Source organism: Erpetoichthys calabaricus, chromosome 1, assembly GCF_900747795.2.
Source record: "Erpetoichthys calabaricus chromosome 1, fErpCal1.3, whole genome shotgun sequence".
In the NCBI taxonomy this organism is placed as follows: Eukaryota; Metazoa; Chordata; class Cladistia; order Polypteriformes; family Polypteridae; genus Erpetoichthys; species Erpetoichthys calabaricus.
Window position 1 is genome coordinate 196410163 of NC_041394.2, and position 17485 is coordinate 196427647.

Below are 17485 nucleotides of genomic sequence, written 5' to 3' on the forward strand. Positions count from 1 at the left end.
TTCCCAACCACTGTATGATAAATGATCAGCTATCTTTGCAGAAGATCCTCTGCAGGAAGACATTTAAGTAAAAATAAATGATCATTTCAGACATTGCAGAGATCTGCATTTTGAATCGGGTGTTAGATTGATAAATAAGAAATGTTTCTATGTAATACGTAGTAAAACTTCATAATTTGATTTCTGTGGGTATGAATTAACCAAATATGTTAGTGGGTATTAGCATACCGTATGCTGGATTGTCATCCCATTTAGTAATTTCATTGCAGTACTTTGTCGCACTGAAGAAACGATCATTTATTTAAGTTAATCTTTTATTTTGATAATAAATATTAATAGAAAACACCTTTTTAAAAATTTTAATGAGAAATACACGTTCTGTATTGATTCTTTATTGTTAGATGGAGGTTTTTGTAATATGCACAGTAATAACTTTGCATGAACGGTAAAAATGTAAGTATTTAAGCAATTTAATTTTTTAAGCTGTCTTTTACTATTTTAATATTTGGAGCCTTTCTTATTGTCTAGATTTTAACATTTTGTTTGTAATTGTTACAGGTATGCTGTAGCTGAATCTGACTGTAATTTAGCCATTGCATTAGATAGAAACTACGTAAAAGCATATGCACGACGAGGTGCAGCTCGTTTTGCCCTCAAGAAGTTTGAGGATGCTAAAGAGGGTATGTAAATAAAAAGTTTTAACAAATTGGATTTGGTTGACCAACTCGTATTGTTGCTGTAATGTTTAATGTATTTGTGGCTTCCAATTACCCAACTTTACTACTTTGACAACTTATATTCAGAAGCTGAGTCATCAATGGACATTATAATTACACAGGATGCTGTTCATCTTTATATTAATATTACAGTATCTCATAATACCCTTTTAAAAAGTATACCATTGATGTTGTCATTCCAGTACATTTTGTGAGTAAAAAAGCAAGTTTGTTCGCTGCAGAATTTAGTTTTATCCTTATTTAGTTTTATCCTTATGATATACTCCTATATATATATGTTGTGAATAACATCCTCCAATTCAAGAGAAAACAGTGAATTTGAATTTTATTTAGCAATGTTCAAAAATGTGAAAGGTTTGTATAGTTATAGATACATAATATACAAATTGTGCTTGATGTTCCCTAATATCCCATGTTGATACAACCTATGGAACATTATATAATAAATGCTTGAATAAGCAATTAGCAAAATTTTAAAAATAATAATTTTGATTGTTTTTTATTTAGGCAAATAATGTACTGTATGTCAATCAAAATCTTCCATTGTACACAGTGTATTTGTACAGACTTCCTGTTTTAACATAGTTAAGAAAAAAAGAAAAATTGTGCACTCAAATTGCCCAGTCATTACTGCCCCTCTCCCATTATGGTTTCTGACAGTTCCCATGGGATCTCCAGTTCAAATATCCGTACGTATTAATGAAACCCACAAACCTCTTTCAAGGGTTCTAGAGTTCACACCACCTACAGGCCTCAAGCTTACAGTTTTCAGTGGAAGGCTTTCAAGATTTAGATATGCATAAAGGAACTGAGCTTTGTGCCCATAAGTTGCCCTTAAATTCTATGTTCCTTCAGTGAGACATTTAATGTTCACTTAGTCCACCAAAGACCAGAAAAGATGCAAGGTCTTAGGCTGTATTTATATAACATTTCTTTCTTATTTAATGGAATACCAGGTATATTATTAAAAACACTTATTAAGTATGTACAGTATGTTTTCTTAAATAGTATAAACTAATTTGGCTCTTATTTATTCAGTATTAGCAAGCACATACAATTATGTATTATAAGCATCAAGCAGATTCCTAAAACAAATTTCTTACATTTTCTCAGATTTGGTGAGTAGATATACATTTCTGTATTGATGTCCACAGATTGTAAAATCTGAACTATTTAAGCTGTTTATATTCCCTACTTAATATTAGCTGTGATTTGTACATTTTATTTTTAGAACATGTTTACTCAGCCATGATGTAGTACAAACCTATCAAATTATCATGTATTCCATTTTCTGAGCAAGCAAACTTTATGACTTGAAAGTCGGTTACTTCTCATTTTACATAGGAGACTGAAGAGTTTGGTTTTTTTTTTATCTTTTTATCTAGTTTTACTTTTTGGGGCTTTATTTCTTTACTCATCTTTTTAAGTGTACTCCATCAGCAAGGTTAGCTGTAGTAATTCTTATTAATGGTCATCTGCCTTAAAATAAATGGTAGGTTATCTTTATTTCAAGGGTGGTGGCCAGTATGCAGGAGAGAGTTCAGTTATCTTAACAACATTTCCTTGACCCACTTAAACAGTTACCTTCTTATTATGACCCAGTTTTTAGAAATTAAGTTCAGAAACAGAAGATTAAATCATTATGAATGGTGGTTCCATCAGTCTATGTTAGAGTAGTTGAAAGAGTGGAACTTCTGATGGAGGCTGTTTGCTCTAGATTTTTAAATAACCAAACTGTTTTTTTTTCTTCTTTCAGATTATGAGATGGTTTTAAAACTTGACCCAGAAAACTTTGAAGCAAAAACTGAATTAAAGAAAATTGACCAGGTAATTGTTGTCTTATGATGAAAATAATAAATTGTTGTAAATGTGGTTTCAGTCTAATTATTATATATTCTAAGTTATTATGTGCATTTTATTTACAGTAACTGTCATCTCTTGGCAGGAAATGAGCCTTTAGTTATTGCCAAGAGATTATTTAAGGAGTGTTGGAACATTAATAAAATCTAAACGAGAACAGGCCATTCAGTCTAACAAAGTTCACAAGTCCTATCCACTTAATTTGCCATTTTTGTGTATTTTAGGATTGATTGTCTCTTTAATAGATAGGTTCAGTATTTTTCAAGTCAAACTTTTTTCACAATCATTTATTTATTTATTTAAATTTTTTTTTGTAAATTTAAAAAATACTTTGTTGCTATAGGGCACAGGGTCCAAAGGTGAAACAGATTTTTAAAACTTACAGTTACAGTACATCCACTTTGAAGTGGCAAACATTTTAATTTAAGAAAACATGCCTTTCATGTTTATGAGGCATCATTGTGGTATTTTAAGGAAACTAGAAAACATTTTAATACAAATTCTTGGTACTATTTTCTCAAGGTAAGGATTCATTTCTTGCTAGTTTGTTAGCTTGTAGCTACCCTCATGTGTGGCATTATGATAACCCAATTCTGAAGCCCACACCACCACCACACCCCCAAACACCGGCATTTACATTCTGTGTAATAGCCTATGGAGCGAGATGCATGCCGGGTGAAAGTATAGTGAGTTTCATTGTACTTTAAGGAGTTTGCTCTCATCAGAATGTCTGATTGGACAATACCACTGGTAAAAGGACTGACCTGTAATTTGATATTCTTGTCTCTAATTAGCTTGTCGGTGTCATTATTTGCACACAAGTACATTCTGTTATGCCTGTGATGTTTGGGAAGCTTAAATAAACATTGTTTAATGTCACTGATACAGCTTTGCATGAATGTATTTTACATTGACCACTGTACGTTTTCTTTGATTGGTCTTTTTTAGGTAAGTGAATCTGACATTTGCTGTGACTTCAACTAATTGAATGTAAAGTTGTTTTTGTTTAAATTCTGTAGTTATCAGGAAATGCCAAGTGGTCTGTTCTGCCCTTTCTAGCTCTCTTGTTTATCGGATTTTTCAGGAATAGACACACCATGGATGATCATATAGGGTTGCTGAAAGTTAACAGACTTTCTTATGCACTGAATTTAACTACAAATGTATATGAAAATCCTCATCATGAGGACCAGACAAATGTTATGAGTGCGTATCCTCAAATACAAATTATTGTGTATTTTTAATACTTTACTAATAGGGAATAAAAACATATCATGGTCTGTTAATAGAGTTTGAATGCATTTAATTAATGATGTATGCAAACTAATCAAATACATTACTCTTTATTTTATAATGTACTGTGCATACAAATATCATGACTTGTTTCAAAAAATGGCAGTGGCCTTTCTTTCTGTTCATTTCTGCTGGTAGTTTAAAAGCTTTTCATAGTTCGCAAGGACAGAGTTGATCCTACAAGGGTGTGGCATTTTCTTTTGTACATCTTTGTGCAACTTTAGTGTTAAACATTTACTGACTTAGATTTGGTACTTTTTTTTTTTTTTTTTTTTATAACTGACAATGTTAACATTATGAAACACAACTTTTATCTCTCACTGATAAAAAAGTCAATGGGGATGAATGACATAATTTAAATGAGATTATATTCTTGCTTCTTAGTAAATAGTATAGCTTTTAATTTTTGCCATTTTGCAACAAATGTCAGATTAATTTAAAAGGATAATGTAACTAAGAATGCAGCAACGTTAGGTATGCTGAACATTCAATCAATAGTTTAAGTTATAATTTACTATTCTAACAAATGTGCTAGATTAATTTAAATGAAAATTCCACAATGTTAAATATGCTACAACAAAAACCAGACATTTATCAGAAGTTTCTTTTCACATTGTACAGGAATTTCATTAACTCTAAATACACAACACTTCACTAAACTTTCTTTAGTCTGGTATGGTCCAGGTCAAGACATGTCACTTAGTTTCCTTGGTTACCAAATGCGACTTATCTTAATCCATTTTGGTGGAACAGAAACCAGCTTAGGTAAACGTGGTGTCTTGAGTTAAGTTAGGGTTACTCGCTAAGCTTGCTTCATAAAATACCACCCAGGTTTTGTTCCAGCTTTGTGCCCTATGCATGATGGGATAGGCTGTGTGTGCCCCACGATCATGCCCTGAATAAACAGGTTAGAAGAATGGATGAATAGATTGTTGTTGTTGTTGTTACTTTGCCTATAGTGTCAAAATATAAAAGAAGATTCATGGATGTAGGATATTGAGGACAGCAATAATAATAATATACAATATACAGGAATAGATCAAAACCACTGGACACAAAAACAAATGCTAACAACAAAACATGCATACATAACACACACATTAAACACTAACAGATGCGCTTCCAGTAATAAATACATCTGCAGTCACCACATTCACAGTGTCACACCAACCCAGGAAAGCAATCTGGGAACACCAACAGGAACCACTTTTTAAGGACATTAGATGTGACTTAAGTGGATTACAAGACACTGTACAAGAAAAGAAGCGCATCAGCAAAACTGAAAAGAAACCTCCATCAAATATTAGAATTAAAACACAAGCACATTGTGAAAAGCAAAATGAACATCTAGACACACACATAGATGCACTTAAGCAAACTCAAAGTTAAACCACATTGGCTATAACAGTACAAATTATGCATAGTACTAAAGCAGCATCAATCACAGTTCCACAGTAAAGAAAAACTATTTTGCAGACATTGAATACTACAACAGAAACCAATGGCATGCCAACACAAGAAAACTGCACACACTATTGGTCTTCAATTCACTATTATGTAGTTCAGCATAATAGCACAACAGCTTGGATAAAGGGGGAGTGACTAAACTGATAATATAACACCAATGCACTTTGAGTAGATCACCTTAACTGATCTCGAAGAATCAATGAGGAAAATACAACTGTAAGGGACTAGGCTTGCATGGAGTTCAAAATTTCTGGTATTAGAGATACACCACTCTACATTCAGTACTTGTAGACAAACTCATTCGTAGCTATGGACTATTCGTAGCTATCATTTTTATGCAGATGATACTCAACTCTATTTCAGTGTTAAAAGTGAATCTTTGCCAGGGTTTTCACTGCTCACAACTTGCTTCAGTGAAATTAAAACCTAGATGGAGCAGAACTATTTAAAATTAAATTGCAACAAAACGGAACACCTGCAAATTGGCACTAAAAAAATGAGCTCCTTCTCAGTCACTCTTGACAGTGACAAGACCTTCTTTTGATGCATGGAATCTCCTCCCTTTCTTGTTCTGCCCACATAATCACATTAAGAAACTTTCTTACTTTCACCTCCTTGACACATCCTGTGTTTGCTCATTCCTCTCCATTCCTAATGCTGAAAAACTTGTCCATGCTTTTATCACATCTTGCATTGATTATTGTAACTCCCTATTGGCAATGTGCCGCTACTGATCTTATATCACAGCTCCAGTTGATTCAAAACTCTGCTGCAAGAGTCCTTACATGAACCATGAACACCCATCCTTCTTCGACTCTACTGGCTCCTTGTGTCTTACCGGATTGAATATAAAATTCTATTATTAACCTACAAAACTTTAAATGGCCTTGCACCGAACTATATCATTGACCTTTTCCAACACTATTCTCCTGTTCTTCCACTAACATCCTCAGATTCTGGCAATCTTGTTGTGCCCCACACTAGCCTGCACTCTGTGAGTGGGTGACTGGGCCTTCGGCTGTATAGCACCTAGACTCTGGAACAGCCTCCCTAAATTAATTAGATCAGCTGACTCAATTCATTTTTTACATAACAACTTAAAACTCATCTGTTCAGGGAGGCTTTTGACTTAACCTGTCATTCTGCCCCTTCTTTCAGTCTTCCTCTCTGTCCAGATTCTCAGTATAATTTGTGTGTGAGTTATATCACAAATAATGTTATTTGATAGGCTTTCCTTTTAGTAATGAATTTTAATATTTTACTTTGGTTTATTGTCTTTTATTCTATTAATGCTTTGTGTATCCTATATGCACCTGCCTTTGTGTTCTATTCAGGAAACATTTGTATCCAATGTTACATATACCTGATGTTCTTTCCGAGACTCTGAAGTGCCTTGAGCACGGGAAAGGCACTATATAAATAAAATATTTTCTTATTATTATTAGTATTAAACTGATACACAGGTAAAATTCCGTTACAACAAACTGCCAGGGACCTAAAAAATATTTTGTTGTAATGAAAATTTCATAGTAATGAGATTCTGTATTTGTTATTCTAGTGCTTTCTTTAACTTGCATCCAGGTGTTTGCAATCATTTCAACAGCTTCTTTCGTGTTAATTGTAATCTCCTGTCTACAAGTTATGCTGACAAGAATGTTTCTCAGCATTTCCTTGTGATAATACACTTTCAGGGTACGAATGATGCCCAAATCCAATGGCTGAAGCACTGCTGTGCAATTGGGTGGGAGGAATTCAACATGAACAATATCTAAATGTGGAAGCATGTTATGGGCAGCACAGTTATCAATCAGAAGCAGAATCATCCTTTTCTTCTTCTTCATATTGTGAGGTTTCTGAACTGTTTTGGGATCGCCCCCCACACCGAACAGGAATGACACGCTGAAGTGCATCCCAAAACGTGATTGCCGTATCTGTGGAAGATTGTTTGTCCGCTGCAGTGAAGTGCCACAGAAGCAAATCCTAAAACATCATGGTCACCCTCTACGTCCCTGTCTTGCACCCCAAAACACGAGGCTGAGTCTCAGTACTTTAGCAAAACCACCTTTATTCAGCTTGAAACAGGAGCAGCACGGTTATTTATTGTGGAGTGATTTACCACTCTCCTATACACAGACACAGCAGTCAGGCAGGGTTGTGGCCAGGTTCGTGGCCAAGTAATACTGTTCCCTGCATTTACAATATTCCTTGCATCACCCGTCGAGATCGTTTCTGTTTGCTTCGGTGAAGAAGCCTGCTGTTGCCCCAGCAATGTCTTCCACAGACGCGGTGATCACACTTTGGGACGCTCTTTGGCATGTTGTCCAGTTGGGGGAGGTACCAAGAGAGTTTAGAAACCTCACATTTTCTTGCATGAGTGCCGCATTAATAGGAATGTTTCTTGAATGAGCATCACTGAACCACATAAAAACTGCTTTATTCGCGTCTTCAAATGCAGCAGTTCGCATACATTAGCAACCTGAGATTTTTCTTCTTTTTTTACTCGGTTTTTCAAGAAAGTTGACAGTGTCGATAGCAAAATTCCGAATTCACTGGCAACGTCCATCCATCCTCTTCCGCTTATCCGAGATTGGGTCGCGGGGTCACTGGCAATGTCTTTTTTCTTTTTGCCGCAATCGAGAGCTGCAAAAATGTAAAGGTTTTTTTTTCTAATATGAACTGTTATCGTTTTTTTCGTGTTTGGCGTTTCTATAGGAGGGTGACAATGAGTTAAATTCCAATGGATGTTTTTCAAATGTTGAGAGCAATAAGCAAAACGTATCACTGAAACCACCAAAAACAAACACAGCAAAAAAACAGTACGAAGAAAGTTTGAAGAAAGAAAACAAAATTACAATGCTTCTGTTTGGGGATCGTTGTGCACAACTGAGCTGCGACCACAGAACTAACTGCTCTGTGGATGATTCATTCAGGCATTTCAAAGTCTATTGGGCAATTCATTGTAATGAAAGTATCTGCTGAATGTATTTTGTAGTAACGAGATTTCTATAGACTCGAGTCATATGGGGAAACTGTCGGGACCATAAAAATACTTCATTGTAATGAAAATTTTGTTGTAAAGATATTTGTTGTAACGGAATTTTACCTGTACATTATACACCACTCACAAGAGACATCTAAGTTTTTAACAGTAGGCATCGCATACATGAAACCCAAGTCAAACAACACCACGGAATCAGCAGCCTGCATGCATTCCACACAATTAAAGCCATCAATACATATGCCATACCTATACATGTGTATAAATTGGTCAAAACCAGACCTACCGCAGCTCCAAAGAAAAATGCAAACACAGCCACCTCAAAGTGGCCATACAAGGACTCACTTTTCCACATGTTGAAGGAGGAAGGGGTCTCATAGATAGAATTAACTCTTTCAGGGTGGGTGTTGACTTATATCGACACATAGGGTTAAGACAGATGTTGACATTAATTGACATCCATGGGTAGAGGTTGCTAATCAGCTGTAAACGTTGACAAAACCCTCTGTTAAGTTATAGTTCGGCTCTATTTGTTAGTAGTATGCTGCTTGCATTACTTGTGTTTCAGGTGTCTGTTGCTCCATACTGTGCATGAAAACGGTTGTTGAAAGATAGCTGTCACCGGCTATGCATAGACGGCTGATCGAAGATGGCCATTGCCAGCTGCCTTTGCCCAGCTACCAGCTGCCACAGCAGTCAAAGTATGCAGCAACAAATGCCTGAAACAGTGTCACCAGTGTAACATGTACTACAAGCAATGTAATGTGGCAATGCACACCATTGGCTGCTTTTAACGTTGCCATACCTTGCAGGATTATGCTGTGTTGATTTGTGAATTCAAATAGTGTAAAGGCTCATGGAACATAAAATGCAGGGACATTTGTCGTAAATAAATATTTTATTTTATGTGTGAAACCATTGCTTTGTTTGCTTTTCAGAAAAATTGATTTTTTGAAAAAAAAAAATCAGCCTTGGGCCAAAATAAAAAAAAAAATAATTAGCCCTGAAAGAGTTAATTTACACTACCTGCAGATTAATAATTTAAGAAAATTCTTCCACAAAACCATATACTGTTCATCAACAATACATAGAAGAATAGTTTGTACAGACACGAACTACACACCATTTTAATCAAAATACTACAGACAATTTGGGAGAACATAATGAGCACAAAACAGAAGCATGGACCTAGGAAACATTGCATGGAAGGCATCTTCATAAACTTGGATTAGCCTTGTGGGGATAATATCAAATACCTGGCTAAGCCTTGGTGATATGTTTGAACATGAAAAGTATGAGCATGTACAGCACTCAATATTTAGTTGGGGCTCCTTTGGCCTGGATTACTGCAGCAATGCGGCGTGGCATGGAGTCGATCAGTCTGTGGCACTGCTCAGGTGTTATGAGAGCCCATGTTGCTCTGATAGTGGCCTTCAGCTCTTCTGAATTGTTGGGTCTGGCGTATTGCATCTTCCTCTTCTCAATACCCCATAGATTTTCTATGGGGTTAAGGTCAGGCGAGTTTGGTGGCCAATCAAGAAGAGGGATACCATGGTCCTTAAACCAGGTACTGGTAGCTTTGGCACTGTGTGCAGGTGCCAGGTCCTGTTGGAAAATGAAATCTGCATCTCCATAATGTTCGTCAGCAGCAGGAAGCATGAAGTGCTCTAAAACTTCCTGGTAGACGGCTGCGTTGACCTTGGACCTCAGAAAACACAATGGACCAACACCAGCAGATGACATGGCACCCCAAACCATCACTGACTGTGGAAACTTTACACTGGACCTCAAGCAACATGGATTCTGTGCCTCTCCTCCCTTCCTCCAGACTCTGGGACCTTGATTTCCAAAGGAAATGCAAAATTTACTTTCATCAGAGAACATAACTTTGGACCACTCAGCAGCAGTCTAAAGGCGAGACGCTTATGACACTGTCTCTTGTTCAAAAGTGGCTTGACACAAGGAATGCGACAGCTGAAACCCATGTCTTGCATACTCCTGTGCGTGGTGGTTCTTAAAGCACTGACTCCAGCTGCAGTCCACTCTTTGTGAATCTCCCCCACATTTTTGAATGGGTTTTGTTTCACAATCCTCACCAGGGTGCGGTTATCCCCAGCCTCTTTAGTAATTACCTTTTGTGTCTTGCACTCCTTTTGCAAGGTGTCAGTGGTCGTCTTTTGGACAACTGTCAAGTCAGCAGTCTTCCCCATGATTGTGTAGCCTACAGAACTAGACTGAGAGACCATTTAAAGGCTTTTGCAGGTGTTTTGAGTTAATTAGCTGATTAGAGTGTGGCACCAGGTGTCTTCAATATTGAACCTTTTCACAATATTCTAATTTTCCGAGATACTGTATTTGGGACTTTCATTAGTTGTCAGTTATAATCATCAAAATTAAAAGAAATAAACATTTGAAATACATCAGTCTGTGTGTAATGAATGAATCTGATATACAAGTTTCACTTTTTGAATGGAATTACTGAAATAAATCAACTTTGTCATGATATTCTAATTTTATGACCAGCACCTGTATATATGTATATATATATATATATATATATATATATATATATATATATATATATATATATATACTGTATATCGAGAACTGGTACTATAACATACTAGTAGACACATTAGTGTTGGAACGGTCGTAAAATTTTGACTTACGTATCAATACCATCTTTCAAATCTCTGTACTGATACCAGAACAGTATTGAAGCAAATAATGGATAACTTCCCTAAACGTCTCACACCAGCTACCCTGTGATACTGCACCATTGCACCAGAGTTTGTGTCAACATAAAGAGCACTTCCCTCTTGGAGCATTCAGTGTTTCAAACCAATCAAGGGTGGTGGACTGGGTTTTTGTTAATTCTCCAGCATATCAGAGCACCTTTTTTTCCTCCCCTATGGAGCCTTTGTCACATTTAAGGTTTCACCAATGTAGTCTACTGCACATTTACTTCTGGAACTGAAAATACATAAAAGCTTTTACCATACTGTTTTAAAAAGTGTTTTTTTCTGTACTTTTCAGTGCCACCCTAGTTTGTATGCACAACCCTAGTTTGTACAACAAGCCAACAGGCATTTATGACATTGTCTTGTTGCGCATTAAACTGCAAAATTGAGGGAAGCACAAACAATTGAGAAATAGCTCACCTCGTCTTGCCTTCGGCAATAGATGTGTGCACCAAAATTCTAGACGATTAACTTTAGAATTACCAGAGCCTAAGAAATAACTTGTAGATCCGTCCCACCTTAAATCGCTTCTTAAATCCATTCGCACCTCTCCGCCATCGTCTTTTGTCTTCTAAATGTGTAGATAAAGACAAGCTGCAAGTAGATCCGTCCCACCTTAAATCGCTTCTTAAATCCATTCGCACCTCTCCGCCATCGTCTTTTGTCTTCTAAATGTGTAGATCCGGGGTACTCAATAGGCGGACTCCGGTCCGCATCCGGACCCAAATACGGTTAAATCTGGACCGACGCCAAAACAAACATGCAAATTTAATCATAATCCAAATGAGTTCTCAATGAAGTGCGCAATTGTGATTCCGCAAGATATATCTTTGAGGTTTCTACTCGGTTTGGTTGCTTCATCTATGTCTAATCACAGCAGTTGTAACAGTATCGTTCCCACTACTCCCCGCCTCCCCCCCCAATACTCGCTCACTCGCTCATTCACGGCAGCCAGATTTATGTACCAGTCACGTGCTCTGGGTCAGGCTGGTGAACAGGCAGTCTCATCACTCGCAGGCAGTGCAAATTTCGATAACTGAATTTTTTTTTTGCTGACTGAAAGTGAAGATGGCTGGATCAAGACAGTACATTGATAAGAAAAGAAAAGTTGATTTTGAAAACCGCGAATTTAAGAGTGAGTGGACAGAAAAAATATGCGTTCGTGCTCCCCGTGGGAAGCAGAAAACCAATGCGTTTAATCTGCAACGAGACGGTAGCAATAATCAAAAGTGGTAATGTGAAACGCCATTATGAAACCAAGCATGCACATTTCGAACAAAATTACCCTCAGAACTCAGAGGTAAGGACCATAAAAATAAACCAGCTGAAATCATCATATGAAGCTACAAGCAGTGTAATACAGTAGTTAGATCAGCCACACAACAGGAGCGGGCAACAGAAGCCTCACTTAGAGTAGCATGGGTCCTGGGAAAAAACAAGAAACCCTTCTCTGATGCTGAAGTAGTCAAAGAGTGTATGAGTGAAGTGGTGACTGCTCTGTTTGAAGGGACTCAAAAGGATGAAATAATCCAGAAAATAAACCAAATACCCTGTTCTGATTCCACTGCTGCAAGACGAGCTGAAATACTCGCTGATGATTTGCTTGAACAACTTAGTTCTGCTATAAAAAAAGCCAAATTCATTTCATTGGCTGTGGATGAATCCACAGATATCACGGACAGTGCACAACTCATGGTCTTTGTCAGATTTTTTGATGAAGAAAAGGGAGAATTTCATGATGTTTTGGGTCTCACAAACCTCCATGGACACACAAGGGGGGATGATATCTATGAAGCAGTGACACAGATGCTTAGAGACAGAGCGATAGACCTGAAGCATGTTGTTTCCATTGCTACTGATGGCGCACGATGTATGATTGGGAAAGAGAGGGGATTAGTGTCACGCTTGAGAACTCACCACCCTGACCTCATGGCATACCACTGCATAATTCACCAGATGGTTTTGTGTGCCAGCCTTGGAGAAAGGTACTCAGAAGTCATGACAACAGTCATGAAACTAGTCAATTATCTGAGAGCATCCTCTGCTTTGCAACATCATTTATTGCGCTCATTTCTAATAGAGGTGAATGCAACATTTGATGATTTGCTCCTTCACAACAATGTCCGGTGGCTTAGTAAAGGCAAGGTACTGGAGCGTTTTTGGGCACTGCGGAAAGAGCTGGAGACATTTCTGTTGGATCAGAAGAGTGCAAAAGCCAAACCGTTTGTGGATTTCATGAAGAATGACGAGAAAATGGAAATTGTTGCTTTTCTAACGGACATTACTTCCCATCTTAATGACCTTAATATGAAGCTCCAAGGCAAAAACAGCACAGTGTGTGACCTCATGTTAGCTGTCCGTGCTTTCCAGAGGAAGCTGGAGGTGTTCAAATGTGACTTACAGCAGGACCTGCTTCACTTCCCAAGACTTTTGGATCAGACTGCAGGAAAACATCACCATCACAATTATGCTGAATTCCTGGACAAGCTGATTAAAAATTTCCAAACTCGCTTTGAAGATTTCCCTTTGGGAAAACAAGTCTTGCTGTGCATCGAAAATCCATTTCTTGTCAAAAATATTGCAGAATTCTCAAATGAAGCCACAAAAGTCTTCCAATGGGCCAGTGCTGCTTCTCTGCAAACAGAGTTAATTGAGCTACAAGAAAACCTAGCACTGCAGGAATCTCACTGTGACCTTGTCACCTTCTGGACAAAGATGGTTACTGCGGCAGGTGTTCCTCTCCTGCAGAAGATGGCCCTTCAAATTCTTACAATGTTTCCCTCAACGTACTGCTGTGAATCTGCCTTTTCCACTATGAACATGGTGAAAAACACATACCGCAACACCCTCACCAATGAACATTTACATCAGTGCCTCCACCTTGCCCTCACACCTTTTATGCCCAAGTTCAAACAACTGGTGGCACAAAGAAGGTGTCACCTTTCACACTAAAAGGCCTACCATGTCATTTTTTTGTGTATAGTTCTAAAGTTTGGGGATTGCCTTTTTTTGGAGTTCTCTATTTGGAATTTGACCGTCACTTTTCCGGACCTCAGACTGAATGGAAATTTAGTAAGTGGACCTTTCAAATTTATATTTGAGTAGCCCTGGTGTAGATAAAGACAAGCTGCAAGCAGCCGGCTATTCCATCCCCCCACTGACTTAGAACATGCACGAACTTCTACCAGCTCATGCCTTGATTGATTATCTGGGAGTGAAGTAGAGTTTTAGAGTGGAAATAATAGATCATTATTTGGAACACACGCATTTCATGTGTGTTCCGTTTCTACAGTAATCTGTGTAAACACATTTTTAAAACGGAAACGTTTTTCATATTCTAGTAGTAAATGACAAAATGTAGGCATAAACTATGTAATGTATGAAGCCTGAAGTCCAAATATCAAAGAAACACTTTCACGAAATGTACAAATATAACAGAACAGAAGTGCGCTTTCATTCAAAAATATAACTGCTGAAAAAAAAAAAAGCTGCCTTAGTGTGCGACATTGACACTCATTTACTATGACTGCCGCCATGGCGCAACAGTATCAGTTGCTGACTGAGAATCAAGAGGTCACGAGTTCAATCTTGCTCGACTTCCTTTTGAGAAGTGAAGTGCTCTTATTTTTACCATTTTAGAATAAAAAGATACATTTGATTTCAGTCTGTAACATCCGGTGTAATTTATGATATTTGTAAAGGTTAGCTTTGTTTTTGTTTTTTTTTTATTCACTTTTCATTCTCTCAGTCGCGTTCAGGATCCTTCCCTACCCCATCTGACACTGCTGTTTTCACATAAAGACGCGCTATAGCTCTGCTGTGTATCACGATACATACGACCGCATGTTTTTTTTCCCCAATCTTGCCAGTCCCCACATGTTGCTGTATGCTGTTTCTTTTGTACTCCAGGACATGCAGAGGAAAGCATAGTAAAGAGCAGTAACTTCAGTGCCATATGCAATCATCAGACACTCCCCATCTGACACTGCTGTTTTCACATAAAGACGCGCTATAGCTCACCCAAGGAGCGCCCTTCCTACATTTATGACATGTGTACTTGTTGTAGTGTACACACCTCTCTGTGCTATGGTTCCTATTACACTGAACAAGCACCTGTAATTTGCAGCTCTGTTCATTATGTCAAAACACCACGCACATTCACAGTAATTCCCAGTTATGTCCACCACTCACACCCATGCCCACAGCCATACAGAACTGATTCCACATCAGATTTGCCAGTTCCAGCATAAATTCACACCCGATCTGACACTGTTCCTTTTCAAATAATATTGCATTAGTGCAATGATGTTTTCATATATATTGTCTTTCTTTCAGGTGTGTAATAGAAACCACAGCATAGAGAGAAGTGAGTACATTGTAACAGGTACACACGTTGTAAATGTAAGAAAGACGATCCTTGCGTGTGTGTGAACTGTTAACATTTGAATCTGATGATTGCATATAGCGCTGTCTTATTCAGTGCGCTTATTCAGTGCGCGCAAGAACATGCAGGTGGCCAGTTGCTGTGTGCTACAACATGCTGGCGGTGATCAACGCACATTTTCAAAAAAGAAAGAGACAAATATATGTGACATTTTGATGAAATCATTTTATGACACAAATAGTACCAATCAGAAAACATTGTGGAAGTAATGCAATATTATTTGAAAACGAACAGCGTCAGATCGAGTGTGAATTTATACTGTGGCGCTGTTAGTCGGATCAGAAGCTGAATAAGCTCCTGTTCTGACTCTAAGTAAAAAATCATGAATTAATCAACAGAAATAACCGCGATCGACATTTTAAACTTAACGATTTACAGTGCATACCAATTTATAAATTTTATGTCCGTTTGAGGTTACAAAGAGGAAAAAAAAAAAAAACACTTCCTCCCCAGCGGGGAATCGAACTCGAGTCTCTAAGGCACGGCAAGGCTGCTGTGCTTTGATTCTGCAAATCTTACCATTACACCACGGAAGGTGTTATATCAGCCTTGAACCTTTTGTGAAATTGTTTATTTGATGTTTGGACGTCAGGCTTCACATATTCTATAGTTTATGCCTACATTTTGTAACATTTATTACTACAATATGAAAAAGTTTCTGTTTTAACAATGTGTTTACACAGATTACTGTAGAAACGGAACACACATGAAATGCGTGTGTTCCAAATAGCGATCTATTATTTCCACTCTAAAACTCCAGCACTTCAGTCACTCCCAGATAATCAAACAAGGCATGAGCTGGGAAAACTTAGTGAACGTTCTGCGACGGTGGGGGATGGAATAGCCGGCTGCTTGCTGCTCGTCTTAATCGGCACATTTAGAAGACAAAAGAGGTGAGAACTGTTTTAAGGTGTGCCGGATCTACGAGTTTTTTCGTAGACTTTGGTAATTCTAGTGTTAAGCAGCTTGCAAACTAAAATACATTACTCACTACAAACTCTTAACTTATACCTAAGTTTTGACAAACTCTGAAAATCAGACAAACTCAGGTTATCAATTAAAAAGATAAATGGGCATTAAATTTGATTCAGTATTAAACTCGCATGTGTCATGTTATTTTTGAACAAATATTATTACCATGTGTATTTCAACTATAAGTAAACATTTAAATATTTAATAAGTATTTAATGTGTTGTGTGCTTTTAGGGGATAATGCTAGCTTGTTTACATTAACAATAATGCTAATAAAGTGTCATCACTGAACAAAAATAGACAAAACTGAGTTCAAAGGCCAAAATGTTTCAGAACCACTGCTCTAAGTCATACTTGCTATGTTGCACACAACACTGTGATTTAATAACGGACTAGCAAAATACCCGCGCTTCGCAGTGGAGAAGTAGTGTGTTAAAGAGGTTATGTAAACATATATATACATAAACATACTGTATATACATAAATATATACATATACACATCCACATATATAAACATATATCAACATATATATACACATACATATATATATATATATATATATATATATATATATATATATATATATATATACACACACATGCAGACACATATACATATATATACATATACATATTTGTATATCTACATATATATACACATATATACATATACATATTTGTATATCTACATATATATAAACATATATACATATATATACATATTTGTATATCTACATACATACACATATATCTATCTATCTATCTATATATATATATATATATATATACACACATATATATATACACATACATATATATATACACATACATATATAGCTGATTACCCAGTGGATTCGCTCACTGAGTGCAAGAGAAAAAAATAAAATGTATGTATAAAATAAGTTTAATTGCCAAATTTATTTTTCCACAAATAAAGAGCACTTACAATAACATAGAAATCAATATAAACAA

At 36.9% G+C, this 17485-nt stretch overlaps 1 protein-coding gene across 2 annotated transcripts in view; it reads left to right on the top strand.

The window, feature by feature from the left end:
- rpap3 (RNA polymerase II associated protein 3) overlaps positions 1-17485 on the top strand; it is a 114582-nt gene that overhangs the window by 48071 nt on the left and 49026 nt on the right. For both annotated transcript variants that reach the window (XM_051928688.1, XM_051928689.1), the window contains exons 6-7: positions 559-680; positions 2494-2564. In XM_051928688.1, coding sequence (XP_051784648.1) covers positions 559-680; positions 2494-2564 — 193 coding nt within the window. The remainder of the gene's footprint in view (positions 1-558; positions 681-2493; positions 2565-17485) is intronic.